Source organism: Pararge aegeria, chromosome 10, assembly GCF_905163445.1.
Source record: "Pararge aegeria chromosome 10, ilParAegt1.1, whole genome shotgun sequence".
NCBI classification, from domain to species: Eukaryota; Metazoa; Arthropoda; class Insecta; order Lepidoptera; family Nymphalidae; genus Pararge; species Pararge aegeria.
In genome coordinates, this window is record NC_053189.1 from 17,452,582 (window position 1) to 17,473,836 (window position 21,255).

Consider the following 21,255-nt stretch of genomic DNA (forward strand, 5'->3'; position numbering starts at 1 on the left):
TTTACTTATTTTAAAAATCAATAGGAACTAACAAATAATAATTTTGTTACATTTATAATATAACTTGGATTTTCACTCCTTTTTTTCCTTAGAAGTGGTGGGAAAGTCGCAAATAATTTCGAATTATTTTGAACATGGAACTTTAAACTAACACATACTTTAAACTATTATTATTCGTATGTAGCTATTCAATATCCATCCATTTAGACAGAGCTCGTTGGACTTCTTTAGCTAGTGTACATTCTGTAAATGTTTTCCAACAACTCCCTTTAGTAAAATTTTTTGGTATTTTACTAAAAGTAAACAATCTTGAGATACTTTCGCAATGTATGTGAATATTACAATCAATATTCAGAAACCGTATTCGTATAGGTATTTAAATTTTTTAGTTTCACAAGATTAAAATTCATGTCTAGATTTAAAAGTTTTGTTAACGTCACAATAGTTATGCAGTGTTTTGTCACACTTCACCTCGCAGCACCTTTCCATGTGACAAAACACTGCTTAATTTCTTCAACTAAATAAGGGCGATATAGTATAGCTATAATATACAGTGCCACGCCGCGCCGCTAGACTTGTAATATACAACGTGTAATATAATTACGAAATAATGTCGAAGGTTGCATAAGTATATTTCATAAGGAATCACCCCGTAAAAATATTAAATCAAAAGAACCATATTTATTTTTCCATACAAACGAATTTAATACATTCTTAGTTACTTACTTATGATAACCTTATTGAAGATAAAAGACCTACTAATAAAATGAGAGGAGTCAAATGATTTTAATTTTGCGTGTGATGCTAGGGCTGTATCTGTTTTCTTTCAGTAAAAACTATGGCAGTGGTTTACTCGAAAGCTATTAGGTTTTCTGGTTTCACGGAAAAGTCTTAGAGACAGAACTTAACGTGCCTCTAAAGCCGGTGAAGTATTATTTCGGTTTTCATTTACACGTTGTACCTATATTTTAGTTAAAATGTTGTGCTCGATTCATGTAAACCAAAAACATAAATTGTTAACAATGCCACTTTTTTAATAGAAAATAATTATTTTATTAATTATAATTCATTTTCTATAAAAAAAAATCACCTTTGAAAATATTTTATACATTTTTTGTCGTTTGTACTTTACTGTATATTAAGTGTATTAAATCGGAAAGAACTGTTTTTGCATTGTAACTTCTTTAATTAAAATTAATACACATCTAATTGTACAAAATAAGAATTACGACAGTCGAATCGATTCGTATTTTTTTTATTATTTGACATTGGAGTTCTTTGGACCATTTTTTTCGTTCGCTGTTAACTTCACACAGATTTTTTTATTCACTCGTCATGACCTAATTTTAAAATACCAATAAAACTAACTTTATAAGTAATAGTAGTGCATTTTTTTTGTCATATGGCACTTAAAATTTTACTACAAGTAAGTATATAATATAACTATATTTTATATATTTATTTACATTTTAGTCTGGGTCCTTATTTAGGTAATATAACATTAAAATCATAAACATTCCAATTAGTGACGTAGAAACTATTACGAAAAGGTGTCAAAATGTAATTCATGGATAGTAATACCAAAGTCATAGAGAATCTGGTCCTTGGAAATAACATTTGTATGATAATTGGTCTCAGTAGTGCAACTAGATCGCTCTCCACTCTCCTGAGTACAAGGCCGTGGGTTCGATTCCCACAACTGGAAAATGTTTGTGTGAAGAACATGAATGTTGTTCAGTGTTTGAGTGTTTATATATATATTATATTTATAAGTATTTATATATATTATTCATAAAAATATTCATCAGTTATCTTAGTACTCATAACACAAGCTACGCTTACTTTGGGACTAGATGGCGGTGTGTGTATTGTCGTCGTATATTTATTTATTTATTTATCATATCGACTCATTACCGGTCCACTGCAGGGCACGGGTCTCCTCCCACAATGAGAAGGGATTAAGGCCGTACTCCACCACGCTGGCCCCATGCGGTTTGGTTGGCTCTATGTACTGCACTCTCAGGCATGCTGGTTTCCTCGCAATGTTCTACTTCACCGTCGAAGCAAGTGATATTTTAAAATACTTAAAATGCACATAACTTAGAAAAGTTAGATGTGCGTGCTGAAATTAGGATTCGGGCCCCCGAAAGTGAAGTCGAGCTACTACCCACTGCGCCTATCACAGCTTAGTTAAATAACAGTTATAAATGTAGCTAAGAAAACATAAATACGTGAAAAACTTACTTGAAAAGATACGCCAGCAACGGATTGCTGTTATTAAGTACGCTGGCGAATGGCGATCTAGTATGAGCGCAACTGAGACCAATCATTAATGTAAGGGTTTCATTTGGCTTCTTATATTTGAACACATTTTAAAACTAAGAGTGATATATATCTCCGGTTTCATCTCTCACAAGTTAGAAAAATGAATTTTAAAATGTAAAATGTAAATTGTTGATGTTGGAAAAGAGCAACTGCTGAGTTTCTTGCCGGCTTCTTCTCGGTAGAACCTGCCTTCCGAACCGGTAGAGTCACTACACACAGACAGACTTGACTTTTTCAAAGTGCTTATGTTAGGCCTACTTGAAATAAATGAATTTTGAATAAGAATTTGAATATACATTTTTGAACGTATGAATATACTAATTATCCTAACATTTAGGTGGACAATGGACTATCCGACTGACTATTTTATAAGCCTAATAAACTGAGTCCCTTTTTGAAGCTCTAAATGTGACATGCGAATGTAGGAACTACATAATGGAGCTTTTAATAATATAAATTAGTTCCTTGTTAAATACTTTAGTTCCTTGTACATTCGTATTACAGCGCCGAAATGGCGTCAATCTTCAATCAAAATGCAGACAACTTCAAAGTGGCAGTAGGTCCATTGGTAATAATAGAAGTCAGAAATCTTCCAAAACATTCGAGTAACAATTTTCCACAGCTTCCTGCATTCTCTTTAAAGTTTGTTTACTCTGCTTACTTACAATGTTAAATATTTATTATAAAAATAAATAGCAATATTTCAGAACCGGTGGGATTTAAATCCGCATCTGAGTGTTTGTGTATGTATCATCTTTCATTTAAAGAAAGACAGAGTTTTTGTAAATAGGTTGGAACTATAATACTTCTTTCTAGATGTGCCAACTAAAAACTGCCAACAGTCGCTTAAACTTATTATGCATATCCGATTTTCAGAAGAGCCGTGTCTTAGTTATTAAGCGTTTGAACATAAAGATATGCATTAAAACGGTACTTTTTCATATATTACAATTTTCATCATACTCATCATCGTCATATCAACCTATTCTTGGCCTACTGCAGGGCACGGGTCTCCCCCACAATGAGAAAGATTTAACGAAACGACTTTATTTATTTCAATTTACATTCTTTGTAACTCCAATTTTATTATGCAAATGGCAAAAAAGTAAAAAAATATTTTTCAAAAACTTTTCCCTTTAATTAAGTAAACAGTATGATGAGTTATCATGACAAAAACTATGCTCAGACTCAAACTCAAAAAAAAAATGTTGAAACCGGAAATGCGTCAGACTCAAATCAAAGTTGTCTGTAAAGATCACAGGTCGTAAAAGCCAGAGAGATGCGGATTCAAATCCCGCCGGTTCTGAATTATATTTTGAAAATAATAATTTTAATTTAATTTACGCCACACTTAACACTAGCAGGTGGTATTCTTGACACATTGCTCTACAGCTACGATAGCAGATTTAGTCCGCAACTCCGCTTCTTGCCTCAAGTGCTTCAGTTTCCGGCGAGAATGTACAAGCAGGTCCTTGTATGAGCGGCGAGAGTGTTGGATGTCATCTTTCACGCGGTTTATTTCGAGGAGAGCCAGTCGCCTCCAGCGTATCATCCTTGGTGTGGTCTGGATTTAGAAATGGAGTATTTATTGCGCAAATTCGCATTCATATGGAATTGACGGACCTATCAGACAACAAGAAACACTTCCTAGAAAGGGCCGCCCTATGTCCATCAATTTAAGGCCTCATCTCTCATCGACAACCACGCTCTTAGACCGGCAGGGTGATTACGTATCTCGCGACAGCAATGCGACTGGTGTAAATCTTGCAAACACTGCTGTCAAACGTCACTTTTGTTTATTTATGGTATGGAAAAGTGACGTTTGACCGCAGTGATTGCAAGATTTACACCTGTCGCATTGCTGTCGCGAGATACGTAATCACCCTGCCACTGACTACCACCGAACGCCCTCGTGACCGTGGCAAGGGTCCACGTCCGGATGACGTCAGAAATCGGTGGTCAGCGCCGGCGAAGACGCTGTATAGGCTGTGCGTGTGTGTGTGTTCTTGGGACTCATTGTCGTTAGTTATTTGATCATCTTGGTCCTCAAGGACATGCTTCGGCCGTCTCCGCCTGAGCTCGACATCGGGGACGGGGGTATAAGTGGACGCATAGGGCTTTTGACCAGGGAAATAAAGCAGGCAGATCGCATTAACTTGAAAAATCCTTCCCCTTTATGAGTTACACCAAAAATTTAGGGTATGCAGTGCTTTTGTGCATGTAAGAAGTGCACGCCACTGAGTGGACGCCTCGACCACTAGGGGGTTTTGGTTTTGGAATGCATTTCCAATGTAGGCCTATGATAACGTTTTCATGTACCGGGTTATGACAGCCGTGTGTCAAAAATGCACCCATATTTATAACGAAATATCTACCGGCACAATGTCTTTAACATTGGCTATGAATCAAATATAATTTTAACTATTTCGTGGACACTATTAAATAAGAGTTAACAGCACATTTGGTAAAATGCTAATAAATTTAATAAAATATCTGGCATAACTCAAATTATTGTTATCCAAAGTTTAATTACTTACTCACTTTATAAAATTACTGTCATATTGGCCCCTACCCAGTTACAGTCCCGTCAAAATTGGTTCAGTGTTCAGAAGATGAATGTGGACAAATAGTTAAATATTAACTATTATAGACAACACACAAATTGCGGAATTCCTTATAGTTTACCAACCTTAAAGTTTTGTACTTATTAAAAATATACTTTTTTTCTTTTTTTTCTTTTCATTCTCTTTCTATATAGATAAAAAGATAAAGGCTATTTATAAATGTTAAGCTTCGGAATTAGATTAGGGTTTCGGTTTAAATAATAAAGTATACTAACTTCACAGGGGGTACCACATGATCTGTTGATTTTCTGACACCTCTGCACATAGTCTTGACTCTGAAAAGTAAGAAATGTGTAATGTGAATATCTATATCTCAATATTTCTTACTCGTTGGTATGGTTATTATGCCCAGGATCACGAGGTCCCGGCTGATTCTCAAATTATGGGAGTATTGGCAGTGCGCCAGCGGTACTGCCATAAAAGCCAAAAAGCCGGTTTTGCCTTATAAATATCTCTGGTCAACTATTACAAAATGCAATTCATACTTGATAGCAATGAGATAATACACTTTTTGTAACCTTTTCTCAGTAGTGTATAGACAATGAGTATACAAGCACTACGGCTGTAGGTGTGATACCTAAGTCATATTTTTTGCGCATGTATCCGAACGCAGCGCGCCGAGTGTGCGTATAATAACTTATATCCTATGCATATCCGAATTTCGGAAACGCAGTGATGGAATGCCTTCGTCTCGCTCACACGCATTGGGCTTATATGGCGCTTTTTTTTACTGCTTTCACTCATAGAAATGTAAATGTATTTAGCTAGACAATATAAATTATCGAATAATTTAGTATGGATAAAAAAGCAAAATTACGGTGTGAAATTCGTGCGATTCACCAGCAAATTGAAACAACTGAGCTTAACAACTTCACGCCGATTGATTGTATATTATTTTTGTTGTTTATTACTGTTTGCTGGATTTCGAATTTTGCTTTATTTTATTTAAACAATAAACTTACATCATTATATTTTTAATTTAAGTCTCATAATATATTAAATCATTTATTTCTCTCCGTATTCATTCTCTTCTATTCTCTTCTCGAGCGGGTGAAGATCATTATCTACACCCATGTACACCCAACAATAGAATATCATCATAGTAAATAAAAGCCGTATTTGACAGTTCAAAAATAAGAGTGCTCCGATCGTCACCAAACTTTACAGGATTACTCACCCGGTCAATCCGGAGATTCCTTGAGAGTTTCATTGAAATCGGTCCAGCCGTTTCGGAGCCTATACGGAACATACCCACACACTTTCTCTTTTATATATATAGATTTTACTATATGTTTATGTGGTGTACAATAAATGTATATTCATTCATTCATTCATTCAAAGACTGATTCTCTGAGTCTTACCTTGTTCAGGTGCATTCTAAACACGATCATGTGCCCGAGGAGGTACTTGTGATGGTTTTCCACGCAGAACAAGGCGGCTCGCTGTGCGTCTGTCTCTATCTTCCTTATATTTTTCTCGAACTCATCGCGACAAGGTCGATTCTAGAAGGTAAGAGAGAAAAAGAAGTAAAAATGAGAAGCTTGGGCATCTATTGCCAGTACTAGATTTTGAATAAGTAATATGGTTATTACAAAATGCAAGTTTTCATCAGCATATCACTTACACCCGTTACTGGCCCACCCGTTACTGGCCACCACAGTGCTCGGGTCTCTTCTCACAATGAGAAGGTTAAGGCCGTTGTCCACCACCCTAGTCCAGTCCAGATTGGTGGACTCCACCCACTGACAACATTATGGAGAACTCTCAGGTATGCGGGTTTCCTCACGATGTTTTACTTCGCCGTTGAAGCAAGTGATATTTTAAGTGATTAAAAAGCACATAACTTAGAAAAGTTAGGTGCGTGCTGGGATTCGAACTCGGACCCCCGAAAGTGAAGTGTCTCTTACCCACTAGACTATCACCGTTTCCCAAAAAGCGAGATCTTATATTAAGATGATTAAAAATGAGGCTGCAATAATTTGAACATTAGAAGCAAAAATAAACATGCATTGCAATATACTAGACTACATAAAATGAGTAATTCATTTAAAAGAAATTGTATACAGATTTACAATAAACTACCAGTTGATATCTTGGAGATGTCTCTTAAAAAGTTCAAAGTTTGTATTAGACGTAAGCTTATAGAAAAGTTCTATTATAGTATTAAGGACTACGTCAACGATAAAAATGCTTGGGTGTAAATTATTGCTCTAACCAGGTTGCTTCTCTAATAGTTTAAAATGACAGTGTGAGATGGTGATAACAAAAATAACAACCTGCTTTGTTGTGGGCTTCTTCGTACACAAGGGCGCGTTTGGAACCCATAGCTTGAATTTGAAGAATTTAGTTTTCGCCATCAACCCCCTTCTATCATATTTAACATGTAATTTACGCATCTGCGTGCCTATTTGAAAAAAGACATATTTGACTTTGACTATGACTTTACAAGAATACCCGATTTACTTTGTTGTTAGCTTTTTCTAAAACTAGTTTTTCTTTTTAATTTCATTTAGGAAGTGTTTATTCTTATGCCTGCCTTAAAAACAAAGAAAGATATCTTGAAACTATAGTGGTAAGCTAAAAAATAATGCTATTCTACCGCAAGCTTAATTTTTTTTTAAGTGGTGGAAAAGCCCAGTAGTCAGATCCCACCAGCCTTCTTAACTAATGAAGTACAAATGTACTTTCTACAAATATTTATTAACCAGTATACCATTATATTTTAGCACCTGGATATTTCTTTTTATCAACCAGCCACTGGCGGCTAAACCTTTTTTTTAATTTAGCAAACTCACCTAGTAGTAGTCACCTACTAGACGGCCAACTGGCCCAGTGGGCAGCGACCCTACTTTGTGTCCTAGGCCGTGGGTTCGGTTCCCACGACTGGAAAATGTTTGTGTGATGAACATGATTGTTTTTCAATGTCTGGGTGTTTATCTGTATATTATAGTCGTAAAAATATTCAACAGCTATCTTAGTACCCATAACACAAGCTACGCTTACTTTGGGGCTAGATGGCGCAGTGTGTATTGTCGTATATTTATTTATTAAAAAAAACAAACCAAAAAAAAAACTGATGGTGCAGTCCATCTGTTAAGCAGTTATAAAACCCTAATCGATCTCAACGCGCAATCGTACCGGAATCGCTTAGCTGCACGTCTTTTTTGAAAGCTTGGTAACTAGCTACTGCCGAAGCCTTTCACTAAAGCAGACAAGAGAAAATTCAAAAATTATAAATTCAAAATTATCCCTGCCGGGCTCGAACTTGGGACCTCCCACATATTGACCGCATTTGACGACCGCACTTATAGTCGTCATAATCCTGTAATAAAAAAATGAATAAAAAGTACAGTAAAGTACTACATTCGTATGTAGATATGTTTTAACAGTGTAAACCACCTTTTCGTTTTCCTAATCCAAAGGTTGCCTGGCAGAGATCGCTTTTTAGCGATAAGGCCGCCTTTTGTATCCTACTACGTACTTAAAGTGTCTGTTATTTTTTTTTTTGTTTGTCTGTACTTGATGTGGTGTACAATTGAAGAGTATAAATAAGTAAATAAAACTGATAACACAATTATTGGAACTGCCTTTGTTATGGATCGTGGGTCAAGTCAATCAAGTGAAAGCGATTATAATTTGCAACGTGTTGGGTTTTCGCTCCAAATCAATTTTCCACTGAACAGTGGAAAATTATATGTCATACGAACCACTGAATAATGGGAAATTCTTAAATGGAAAACCCGTACCAATATAGTACTAAGTAAACTGTATGTATTCTTTAGAGTCTAAAGTTTAGACCTTAGTGTATCTAGAATAATTACTATTATTCTAGATACACTAAGGTTATGTATCTGTGGTTTCAAGTGGTCCCGGGTTCCATACCCGGCAGAGGATCTGGCAATTTAATTCATTTCTGAATTTACTGTGATCTAGTGGGAGTCTTCGGCCGTGGCTAGTTACCGCCCTACCAACAAACCGCCACCAAGCGATTTACCTAATTATATGTATGGTTTAATAACTGTCATACCCCTAACAGGTTAGCCCGTTACCATCTAAGCTTGCATCATCACTTACTAAATAAAGAAAAAGAAACTCCTGCAATCTATTGTCCTATATGATGCATATGGGAGCAACCGAATAGTATAGTTTATTATGTATAGACGTTAAAAATAAACAAAACCATACCAACGGTGATTTAATGTTATTATATGTCAATGTCAGATCACCATCTCCAAAGTGGGGCCACAAAGTTGGCGGGTGTATTTGTTATATAATATCAAAGTCTATATCGTCTGGGAGTCATAAGATGACGGGCAACGGGTTTTGAACTTGTACTCGTAGGTTTGCAAAAATGTTTATTTTTTTAAGGACGTGCTTAAAGCTTCACATTTAAGACTGTTGTACCCGTTTTCACTAAACCTAGGAAACGCTTAAATCGGATGCCGAATAATTTAGGTGATACCTAGAAAAAAAAACGTTTAAACAACTCTTAGAACATAAATGACGACCTTAGTCGCTATCTTAAGTTACGACACCAATTCAGCGGTGCGTAATATTTAGGGAGCTCGAAAACTGACACTTGACAAATGTTAAAAATAAAAATCCTTTTTAATAACCTTAAATTCATACGAAAAATGTAAAATTTGATAATACAAACACAAAATACCACACCTTATGAAGAACGAAAAATAGAAAATTAATAACTTTTAGGTTATATGAGTTGCCTAGTGAAAATCGATTGGTGAAAGGTAAATGTTTGCCGAGGAATATACTTTTACTAGATGTTACTTACGTAGACATTGCTTGTTCGTAGTGAAAACGGGCATTAGTGTAAGAAGATATTGATGTAGATATATTATTATATATATATATATATATAATACATATTATTATTATTATATATATATATATATATAATACATATTATTATTATTATATATATATATATATATACATATATATACATATATATATATATATAGTATTTATGTCTGGTCTTGAGCAGTGTTTTACACCATCGGTTGCCTAGAAGAGATCGCTAAATACGATAAGGCCGCTTAATTGTATACTTCGTGTAAACTACACTTTTTTATAATCTTTCCTGTATTTTTATGTGGTGTATAATAAAAGTGTATTTAATCATTCATTCATTCATATATATATTTAATTTTCTGTTATTTTAACTACTTTAAAGTACTAATGCTATTATAAAATGCTTTATTTAAATAAAGCGTATAAATAAGTAAATAAAAGTGATAACACAATAATTGAAACTGCCTTTGTTATGGATCGTGGGTCAAGTCAATAAAGTGAAAGCGATAATCATTTGAAACGTGTTGGGTTTTTGCTCCGCTTTGTGGAATTGGGCATATAAGTAAAGAAAATATTGACATTATATATATATCTATATATTGAATTTACTGTTATTTTAACTACTTAAAACAATTGTAATCGCTTTTGTTGTAGCCTCGCTATATCGCCACTGTCAAGGTTCAAGATTACGCGCGTTAAATAATAACCTGTGCATAATACGTGAATGTTTACGGTTTACAGATTTAGTCGTGTGCGATTACTCCGGTTTCAGGCCTTCGTAAACAAAGGCTGGCACAGATTTAAACGAGGTTCAGCGAATGACCTTAGTGGATTCGTTACAGAACTAGCCGTTATAGGCTAGTCAAAGATATTTGATTAATAACGAGAGATTCCATAGGATTATACCAGTACTGCGTGCGCAGCGACATTGCTTTCTGAGTCCAACGCTGTGGGTTCTATTTCTTTTATAATATAATATGATTTCTAAGGTGATTTTGGACCTGCCAATGCATAAGTTTAAAGAATTTGTTAAAACACATTTATAACAGCGAGGTTACTATACAATTGATGAATTTCTTAATGACAAGGTTGCTTGGAAGCATCCGGCTCCGCCTTCAGCTCTCACAAGATAGAAAAATGTATGTTAAAATGTAAAATGTAAATTGTTGATGTTGGAAAAGAGCAACTGCTGAGTTTCTTGCCGGCTTCTTCTCGGTAGAATCTGCCTTCCGAACCAGTGGTAGAGTCACTACAAACAGACAGACTTGACGTTTTAAAATTCGCTATTAATCAAACATACTTTTTATTGAAATATTTCTTGAAAAGTACCAACTTAATAAATGAAATAAAAATTATAAGCACATTTGTAAAAAATCTTATAGATATATTGTCAGGGCATATATGAAGTTATAGTTATCGAAAGTTTAGTAATTATTCACCTACCCTACAAAATTACTGTAATTTATTACCATACGTCTTTGTCCGTAGTAACTATGTAGGTGCAGTGGCGTGCACCTCATACATGCACAAAAGCACTGCCTATCCTAAAATTGTAAGTTTTTGTGCCATGTTATACGAATTTCCTGCTGTATGTATCACCCTGGTATTCAATGGAAATCAGAAATTATAAAATCCTGATTGCCCTCGCCGGGGCTTGACCCCGGGACGTCCCACTTATATAAAACCAGACCGCACACCGCTGCGCCAAGGAGGCCGTCAAAATGTGTTTTAATACATTGTTTAAACTTATGCAGACTTTACATACAAACATACAATTTTTGTTCCATTAGACATTAGTCTCAGTTACTTTAAAGACCATGCTAATAGGAAGTCGGCCATCCACATTCTTAGCGTTTAGTACCTACGTGCAAGCACGGTAAATCCTAAAAAGCACAAGTCAATTATATTCTCGACCTTATATCCACGTGCTATGATATATTTTTAATGATTTTGTGGTCGTTGTATTGGGTGTACCAATAATAACTTGGAGACATATACGGTAACATCTAATTGCATCAATTAATTTCCAATCGTAACTTTTTTCGCATTGAATAACGTAATGTTACGTAATTGTGGATACGTGTCTATGACGCAGGAATCAAAAGTAAGAGAATATTGCTTTTTCAAATGTCATTGCGTTATTAATCTAGATTTTGGTTTTTTTTTTACACTGTTTATAAGCGATGCTTTTTCAGGCAGGCCTTCTGCTTGGTCCCTCAACATTCACTAGGTATACAAAAAAATATTAAAATTCATCAGATTAGATATGGGGTTCATTACATCAACCATGTACCGGCCCACTACATGGCACGGGTCTCTTCCCACAATGAAAAGAGTTAAGCATAGCCCACTACGCTGGCCCAGTGCGGATTGGTGGACTCCACACACCTTTGAGAACATTATCAAGAACTCTCAGGTATGCAGGTTTCCTCACCATTAAAGCAAGTAATATTTTTATTACTTAACATTAGTAATAATAAACAAAAAGTCGATATAAACAGTCGACTAACAAGAAACGGACATAAATTAGCGATATCTGCATATCGTCTGATAAAACTACAGAAATCCTTTGTGGGGATGGGTATAATTAATAATAGAAGGTAATATTAGATCTACCTTTACCTAAGTTTAAACAATATATTAAAACACATTTAACGAACCGTGGTTACTACACGATTGATGAATTCCTTAACGACAAGGCTGCTTGGAAGTAGGCCACTCCGCTCTCATCTCTCACAAAACAGAAAAAATCTAAAGATCGTTAAACTTTAAAATGATATTGGAAAAGAGCAATCTGCTGAGTTTCTTGCCGGCTCTTCTCAGTGGAATCTGCCGTCTGAACCGGTGGTACAGTCACTACAAACAGACTGACTTGACGTTTCAAAAGCTTATTAATTCGGCCTACTTGAAATAAATGAATTTTGAATTTGATTTAAAAAGTACATAACTTAGAAAAGTCAGAGGTGCGTGCTGGGATTCGACCTCAGCCCCCCGCAAGTGAAGCAAAAGTCCTAACAACCAGTGGGCTATCACCGCTAGTACTATTAAACCCACACACCTTAGTCTACAATTAACCTCGTAAAGATGAATTTCCTAATGACAAGGTTTCTTGAAAGCATCCGGCTCCGCTTTCATCTCTCACAAGATAGAGCAATGAATGTGTAAATTGTTGATGTTGCCTGCCTTCTGCCTTCCAACCCATGAGAAAATGAATTTTGAATTTTAAAAAGAACGGAACTAGGTATCGCGTAGCTCTTGCTCGCGACGAGGTCCTCTTTTGTTTTAAAAAATTAAAAGGATTCAATCATCTAAACATTTCATAAAAAATATTAATTATTTATTGTATTACTATACTACTATACTATATTATATAACATACACATAAATATAAGAATTAATAATATAGTATATTTATTTATTATTTAAATATATAATGTCTGTTTATTGCTATTGTAGTTTTTTGCATTTACAATATTAGAAGACCTTTAGGTCTTTTAATATTGTAAATGCTATTGTATGCTATTGTAATGCTAGTAAATATTATCCAATTCAATTCAATTCAATTTATTTATTCAGCACAATCCAATTCAATTCCAATTCAAATTCAAAAGTTATAAATTATGATACTATAATAATTATATAATGTGACGTATGAATACCCGCATGAATTTCTAGACATATCCATTCTGTGCTTAGATGCATAATGAATATAATGCTAAATGCCTGCTACTACAATATATGCACTGCGTCACATATTTTACGAGATAATAAACGTACTGTTCGCAATAAGAGCTTTTTTTTTCTGTGTGTTTTAGTGCTCCACTCGACCTCGGTTCGCTACAGTGTATCTTTTGATTTTAAAAACGATAAAGATTCATTTATTATTGCGAGATGAACACGTGCTAAAAACTATATTACTTTCAGGTTTCCAGTTTTTTTAGCTACAGAAACTTCTATTAAAATTGCACTTAAACTAGCAGATCCCTGCGACTTTGTCTGCGTCGTCCCTACCTGCCATCGTGCGCAACGTACTCTATGAAAACCGTCATGTTTTAGCGAAAGAACGTCGTCGATAACTAAAAGTTATTTACCTATATGGTCTAATTACAAAGACAGTCTCCGTACTTTAAATATATTATTACTAAGAAGGAAAGGTAGAATCAAATATCAGCCCGGATGTTATTGTTAGAACAAAACCTTTAGAGCTTACTTTTTTTTCGACATTTCCTTCATATTATTAGTAGAATCATAATTAAAGATTTAGAGTTCAGCAATAAGTAAAATTATGAATGAATAGTTTGTATACCTGTTTTTCTCTCTTCTCGTTTTAGGAGTCTTATTTCGCAACTTTTATATTAGAATCTAGCTTGCTATCTTTTTACCTCTCTATACTCCAGGAATTTTCCTTCAAACACTAATAAATTAAGAAAATATTAAACTTAATCATAGTAGTTTTTCTTGTAATTTGTTACATCCAAAAGCTTTTTAAGAATTCACCACTCTTGGGGAAGGAATTTTATTAATTGTTTTTGATCAAAACAAGGTTCATACATATTTTTTTGACGACCTCCCTGTTGCAGCGGCGAGTGCTTTAGTTTTAAGTTGGAGGACCCAGGTTCGAATCCCGGCAGGGGCCAATTGGAATTCTTAGTTTCTGAATTTTCTCTTATCTGGTCATGTCTTAAACCGTTCTGAATAGATTAAACGAGTGATTGCAAAGTATACAAACATTTTGTAGTACCAATAAACATGACTAATTAGTTTTCAATTTATTCTTCCTACATTTAATCATTTGTCTAATTCATGTTCATCAGGCAATTCTGCACTTTTAAAAGGGTCAATTTTATATCCGTTTGTTTACGTAATGCCTTTGACTATATTTGTACTCACTTACTCGTAGTTACGATTACCTACTTACGATCCCTCCAGGGTAGAGAGTTAAGAGCTCGTTACATCTAAGTAAATCAGTTCAATGACAATTATAAATTGGATAGAAGCAGGCGTTACTTTGCGGAAATCCATTAAATCTTATGAAAATTTAGCTTAATTTGCTATAGTTGGCGAAAAGCAGGAGAATCTGTATTGTGTCATTTATAATTTATTCAATCCTATCTACATCTACGCACACTACGCACGTTTCGCACCGAAACCGGAGCATCCTCAGGAGATGTTGACTTAACAATGAATAATTGTTAAATCAACATCGTGACTTAACAATAGTTCATTGTAAGGATTGATGAAATTGCAAATTAAGTTAAATTTTCATAATTATAAATGGCTCTAGCCTTTAGCTTTCTTCTTTGACAGCCGATTGGCGCAGTGGGCAGCGATCTTGCTATCCGAGTCCAAGGCCGTAGGATCGATTTCCACAACTGGAAAATGTTTGTGTGATGAACATGAATGTTTTTAAGAGTCTGGGTGTTTATCTGTATGTTATAAAAATGTATGTATATTATTCATAAAAATATTCATCAGTCATCAGTACCCATGACACAAGCTAAACTTACTTTGGGGCTAGATGGCGATGTGTGTATTTTCGTAGTATATTTATTTATTTATTCTTCGACAAATGGGCTATCCAACACTGAAATAATTTTTATAATCGGACTAGAAGTTCCTGAGATCATCGCGTTCAAGTTAACAAACAAACTCTTCAGCTTTAAATATTAGTATAAGATTTACATTTGAACGTTACAACAAGCCAAACAAATATTATTTTCTGTAGTAGATACGTAATTGTCATTGCATATAATGTTTAGAACTGTTGATCCGATTTTAGCAGACTTCTAGATATCCATGAATCCAAGGAGTTATCTAGACTTTTCAACAGAATAAATAAGCAAAATTTAAATTTGTAGATGAAAGGTTACAGGTGTAGATTGATAATGTTGAAATAAAACGTATCAAAATTAAAAAAAAATTTGAAATTTGAAATTCATTTATTTCAAGAAGGCCTAATTTATACTTTATAAGCACTTTTGAAACGTTAAGTCAGTGTGTTTGTAGTGACTCTACCACCGGTTCGGAAGGCAGATTCCACTGAGAGGCGCCGGCAAGAAATTCAGCAGATTGCTCTTTTCCAACATCATTTTAAAGTTTAACAATCTTTAGAATTTTTCTGTTTTGTGAGAGATGAGAGCGGAGTGGCCTGGTTCCAAGCAGCCTTGTCGTTAAGGAACTCATCAATCGTGTATTAAACACGATTGGTTAAATGTGTTTTAATATATGGTTTAAACTTAGGTAAAGGTAGATCTTTAGTAGACCTTTACAGTATTTAGTATTACCATACTAATTACTGTAAAGGTCATGCCCGCCAAGAATGCTGGCTGCATTTCCGAGCTGAACAGCCAGGCTGATTCTTTGCGTAAAAAATGAGCCGGCCCTTCAAATCAAAGTAGACCACTATAGTCTTTACATTATATAGACAATTCTTCCGTTAACCTAGTTGAATACTTAAGTTTCGAACTTTATCTTTATCGGTGACATAGCTCGCCCCGTTTGTGTGTGTGTTTACCGTAAATATTGTGTGTTGTTAGCGCACTTGGAGTCGAAACGGAAATGAGTTTAATCGGTTCATTGGCTTGGCTTATTGGCATGAATGCCTGATTTATGTAGTAATTGATTCATGCTATAATAACACGAATCATTTATACATAAAATGCATGCGTGCATATACAACACTCAATAAAACTTACTCAGAATAGACAGGTGGATTCTGTTAGGGGTATGGAAACACCCATTGGCACACAGGTCTCTTATCTCATAGAAGAAAGTGTAAAACATTGACCCACAACGCTGAATCAACGTGGGTTTGTAGTTACGAAGGCAGTGGCGATCCTAGGGTTTTGAAGTTGGGCAAGCCCTAACAAATTATTCAATACAGCCGATTTATAAAGACCCTGCTTTCTATGCCCAAGGACGTGGGTTCGATTCCCACTACTGGAAAATGTTTGTGTGATGAGCATGAATGTTAATAATATTGTAAATAATAATTTATTATCAATAGTTTTCTAAACGCACCCAAAATTTACCACGCCCAGACAGACAGATGCGGCCGGTGACTTGTTTTATAATATGTAGTGATAGTGGTATGAACGTTTAGATTTAAAGATCCGCTGAATGAGTTTTTATCCCGGAAAATTATCCACGGACAAAATCACGTGCAGATATTGGTTCATTGATATAAATTGGCAGCGTGCCGAAGATTGAATAAAATCCCGATTGAAAGTGACGAAGTATGACATATTATGTCAGCTATGTCGTAGAAATGATAATAACTGTCACTCGTTGGCAGTTATATCACTAGCAGATGTGCGTTTGCGCAGAGTAAGGCAATCCTTCGTAACGTTATAATGACTGCAATCATACTTGATGGTAACTGGTGCATCGGCTTATGGTGCTTGTCTAGGAGATCATCAAGACAAAAAATATTCTTAAATGCTTATGTTGTAAAAGAGCAACTGCTGAGTTCCTTGCTGGCTTCTTTTCGGGGTAGTCAACCTTCCGAACCGGTGATACTCATTACAAACATATAGACTTGTCGGTTAAAAACTTCGTATACAATGTTTAACAGAATTACGAAATAATATTGAAGGATGCGTAAACGTATATTTCATGAGGAATGACCCTGTTAAAATATTAAATCGAAAGAAACAAATTCAAAACATTCTAAGTGTTTACTTATGACAACCCTATTCAAGATAAAAGGCCGTCACGCGCATATTACCAACGCTACATGACGCGTTCCTAATAAAGTGACTGTAGCCACACGATTTTAATTTTGCATGTGATGCTAGGGCTGTCTCTGATTATAGATATATATCTTTCAGTAAAAATATTGCAGTGTAACTCAAAAATGATTAGGTTTCGGTTCCACAGATAAGTCTCAGAGACAGTACATAATGTACCTCTAAAGCCTGTGAACTATTATTTCGGTATTCAGTTACACGTTGTATAAGGCAACTTGATATTAAATGAATTATGTTTTTTTTACACTACAACTAAGTAAACAACGCCAAATTCTCAATCACCATCATCATCATCATCACATTAACCCATTACCGTCCTACAACAGAGCTCGGGTCTCCTCACACAATGAGAAAGGGTTATATTTAGGGCCGTAGTCCACCACGCTGGCCCAGTGCGGATTGGAAGACTCCACACACCTTTATTTATTTATTTATTTATTTAGAATACTTTATTGCACAAACTTAGAAACAATACAAGAAACACACAAGAAAACAAAAAAAAAATAAGTAATATTAAAAACAATTAAAAAAAAAAAAAAAACCTTTGAGAACATTATGAAGATCTCTCAAGCATGCAGACCTCACGATGTTTCCTTCACCGTTGAAGCAAATGATATTTTAATTACTTAAAGCGCACATTACTTAGAAAAGTTAGAGGTGCGTGCTCGGATTCGAACTCGGCCGAAAGTGAAGTCGAGGTCCTACACAATGCGCTATCACCGCTTATTCCCAACACCTAAAAATTCTGGCCAGATTCCGGAATGAAACACAAGACATTCCACAAACGATCTTGCAAACCACTGACTATAACAATGCGGTAGATCACGTAAGTGATAAAACAATCCCTATCCCTATCCCTACTAATATTATAAATGTCAATGTAAGTTTGTTTGTTACGCTTTCACGCAAAAACCGATCCTCATGAAACTTTGTACACATATTCTTGGAAGTGTTTGAAGTAATATTGAATACTTTTTATCCCGACATTAAGCTCGGTTCCTTTGGGAGAGGGGATGAAAATGTTTGAAGATTTAACACCATAACTCGGACAAATTATAACCGATTTAAATAATTATTTTTGTACTATAGAAGTTATAATATGTGTTTAATTTTGCCCAAACTTTGTGTAGATCTGATGAATGTGGTTGGAGATAGATGTCAGAAGTCCTCAGCGGACCGCAGCAAACCCCTCATTTAAGGTTTAGCGATACAGAATACTTTAATTTTTTTTTAACAAAATCAAACGCAGACGATTTCGCGGGCAATAGCTAGTAACTTATAATTTTAGTACATATAGTATGTTGTCAATATATTTCACAAACAAATAGTACTTTATGACTCAGTTGTAGTTCCTATGCACCGACAAGTTTATTGATATGCTAATAAATCCATCGACAATAGTACTAATGCCAGAGAAAGATGTGTCACTGTATACAAACAGCAGCTGACTGCTGATGCAATGGCAAACCGTGGGCAAATGAAATTTTTGCTAATTATAGCGATCGGATAATACATGATAAATAGATAGGTGATAAAAGGAATAACTGGTTTATATCCTTAACCATACTCATATATAATTTTTAATACACGTTCATATACACGTATGTCTCTAAATTGTATTATAGGTATATAACTATATATATATATATTATATATATATATATATTTATATAGGTATATATTATATAGGTCGTTGTATTTATATATATATCTCTTTTCTATGTTTTTTCCTTTTACGCCATTGGTTGCCTGGAAGAAATCGCTATTTAGCGATAAGGCCACCAAATTGTATTCTCTTGATATGTATTTATATCTCTGTAACTACTTTTTGTCTTTCGTGTACAATAAAAGTATATTTATTCATTCATACATATAAATTTTTATATTTTTTTTATATATATTATATATTATATATATATACGATGTCCTCCCTGGCGCAGACGGTGAGCGCTGTGAATTTAAGTAGGAAGTCCCGGGTACGATTCCCAACAAGGGCATTTTGGGAATTTATAATTTCTGAATTTTCTCTGGTCTGGTCTAGTGGGAGGCTTTGGCCGTGGCTAGTTACCACCCTACCGACAAAGACGTGCCGCTAAGCGATTTAGTGTTCTGGTGCTATGTCGCGTAGAAACCTATTTGGGGTATGGCTAGGTACCACACTCCATAACAGGTTAGCCCGCTGCCATCTTAGACTGCATCATCACTTACAACCAGGTGAGATTGCGGTCAAGGGCAGTTATAAATTTCTAAGTTGCCACTGAATGTAATTGAACGAACGTAACGAAATTGTATACCTACCTACCTCAGACTGACGGATCTCCTTTCAGAATGAGAAGATTTTAGACCTTATTTCAGGGCGATGCTGGCCGTAATGGTATGAATGTGAAACTATCGATGTTTATTTACGCCTCCACGCCACAATGACTCAATCGATTTGGCTGAAATTATGAATGAATGAATGAATAAATAACACCACAAAAAGTACATAAATAAAGAAGAGTTTAACAAAACAACGTATACATTTTGGCAGCCTTATCGCTGCATAGCTTAGCGATTTATTCCAGTAAAGTTATTCAAGAAATAGTAAATGTCACTGTGCAGATTTGTCTGTTTTTCGCGGATGAATAAGATTAATGTACTTTGTATAACGAAGCCACGTAACAATAAAAAAAAAATGTTAGATCGCTTTTAAAGAGCCTGTATACATACGTAATGTTATATAAATTTGAATAAAGAAAGTTTGAATTGAATTGAATGCAAAGCGCACCACAATAAAGAGTATAAAGCTAAAAGGATACCTAACTCTCTTTGTTAAAGTTAAATACCCGACTGGCTTTGTTGTAAAATCAATTTGGTTCAATAAAAACTTTACATTGATACATTATCTAAATTTAACGTAATAATTTGTTCGCTGGACCCGAAGTCGAAGCCAGGAAGGGCCTTGTAAGTAAATAATAAATAATAATATTATAATAAAATAATAATAACATTTTAAGTTTAAGGAAAAGTTAGAGGTGCGTGCTGGGATTCGAACTGAGCCCCCGGAAAGTAAAGTCGAAGCCACTGGGCCTTCACCACTTCTAATAATATTTAGGATTTATAATATTAGCAATAATATTTAGTATTACCAATACTGAGCTATCAAATGCGGGGTAGCCATTCCATCTCGCAGGGACCCCAACGTCCATCGGTTCTCCGAGCTGCCATTGCCACTTTAATTTCGCCACTTATTGGGCTAGATCGGTATCTCATGTCACGCATACAAATATAGATATTAAAAGTACGTAGATACGTATGTTTGCCTCGCCATGAAGAGCACTTTACCTATCGATCCGTCCATCTATCTGTTAATCTATCTGACATCATCAAAATAAACAGCAATACAATAGACGATGCAAAATTTATGTTTGTAAAAGCAATATTATGTGTTCATATATTGCTGGAGTAATCTCTTATGACTTCGACCAAAAATATACTAGATCAATACAACTACTAGAAAAGAAATGGTTTTTCACTGTTAATAATTATCCGTTGAGTGCAGCGATCGAAAATTCTTTCGCTTTTCTTTTGAGTTTAAAAAAATATTTATATTGTCACGAAAACATTGCAATTTCTCCTCGTAAGACTGGGTAATTTTTTTTGTATAGCCGCATCAAACGTTATCGGGGTTAAAACTTAAGATCTGGATGTCACATTATTATTTAAATCGCCCACGTTCTCTATAAATCCCTCGAAGTTCGAATCCC

The 21,255-nt window shown here is 35.0% G+C and overlaps 1 protein-coding gene across 1 annotated transcript in view; it reads right to left on the bottom strand.

Annotated features, from left to right (window-relative positions):
• Positions 1 to 1,861: 1,861 nt before the first annotated feature.
• The window catches only part of LOC120626914, a 39,012-nt gene continuing 19,618 nt past the window's right edge, over positions 1,862 to 21,255 (bottom strand). Inside the window, exons 3-5 of the mRNA XM_039894708.1 lie at positions 6,311 to 6,451; positions 5,165 to 5,224; positions 1,862 to 3,889 (exon numbers count right to left, since the gene is read on the bottom strand). Coding sequence (XP_039750642.1) covers positions 3,683 to 3,889; positions 5,165 to 5,224; positions 6,311 to 6,451 — 408 coding nt within the window. The 3' untranslated portion in view covers positions 1,862 to 3,682. The remainder of the gene's footprint in view (positions 3,890 to 5,164; positions 5,225 to 6,310; positions 6,452 to 21,255) is intronic.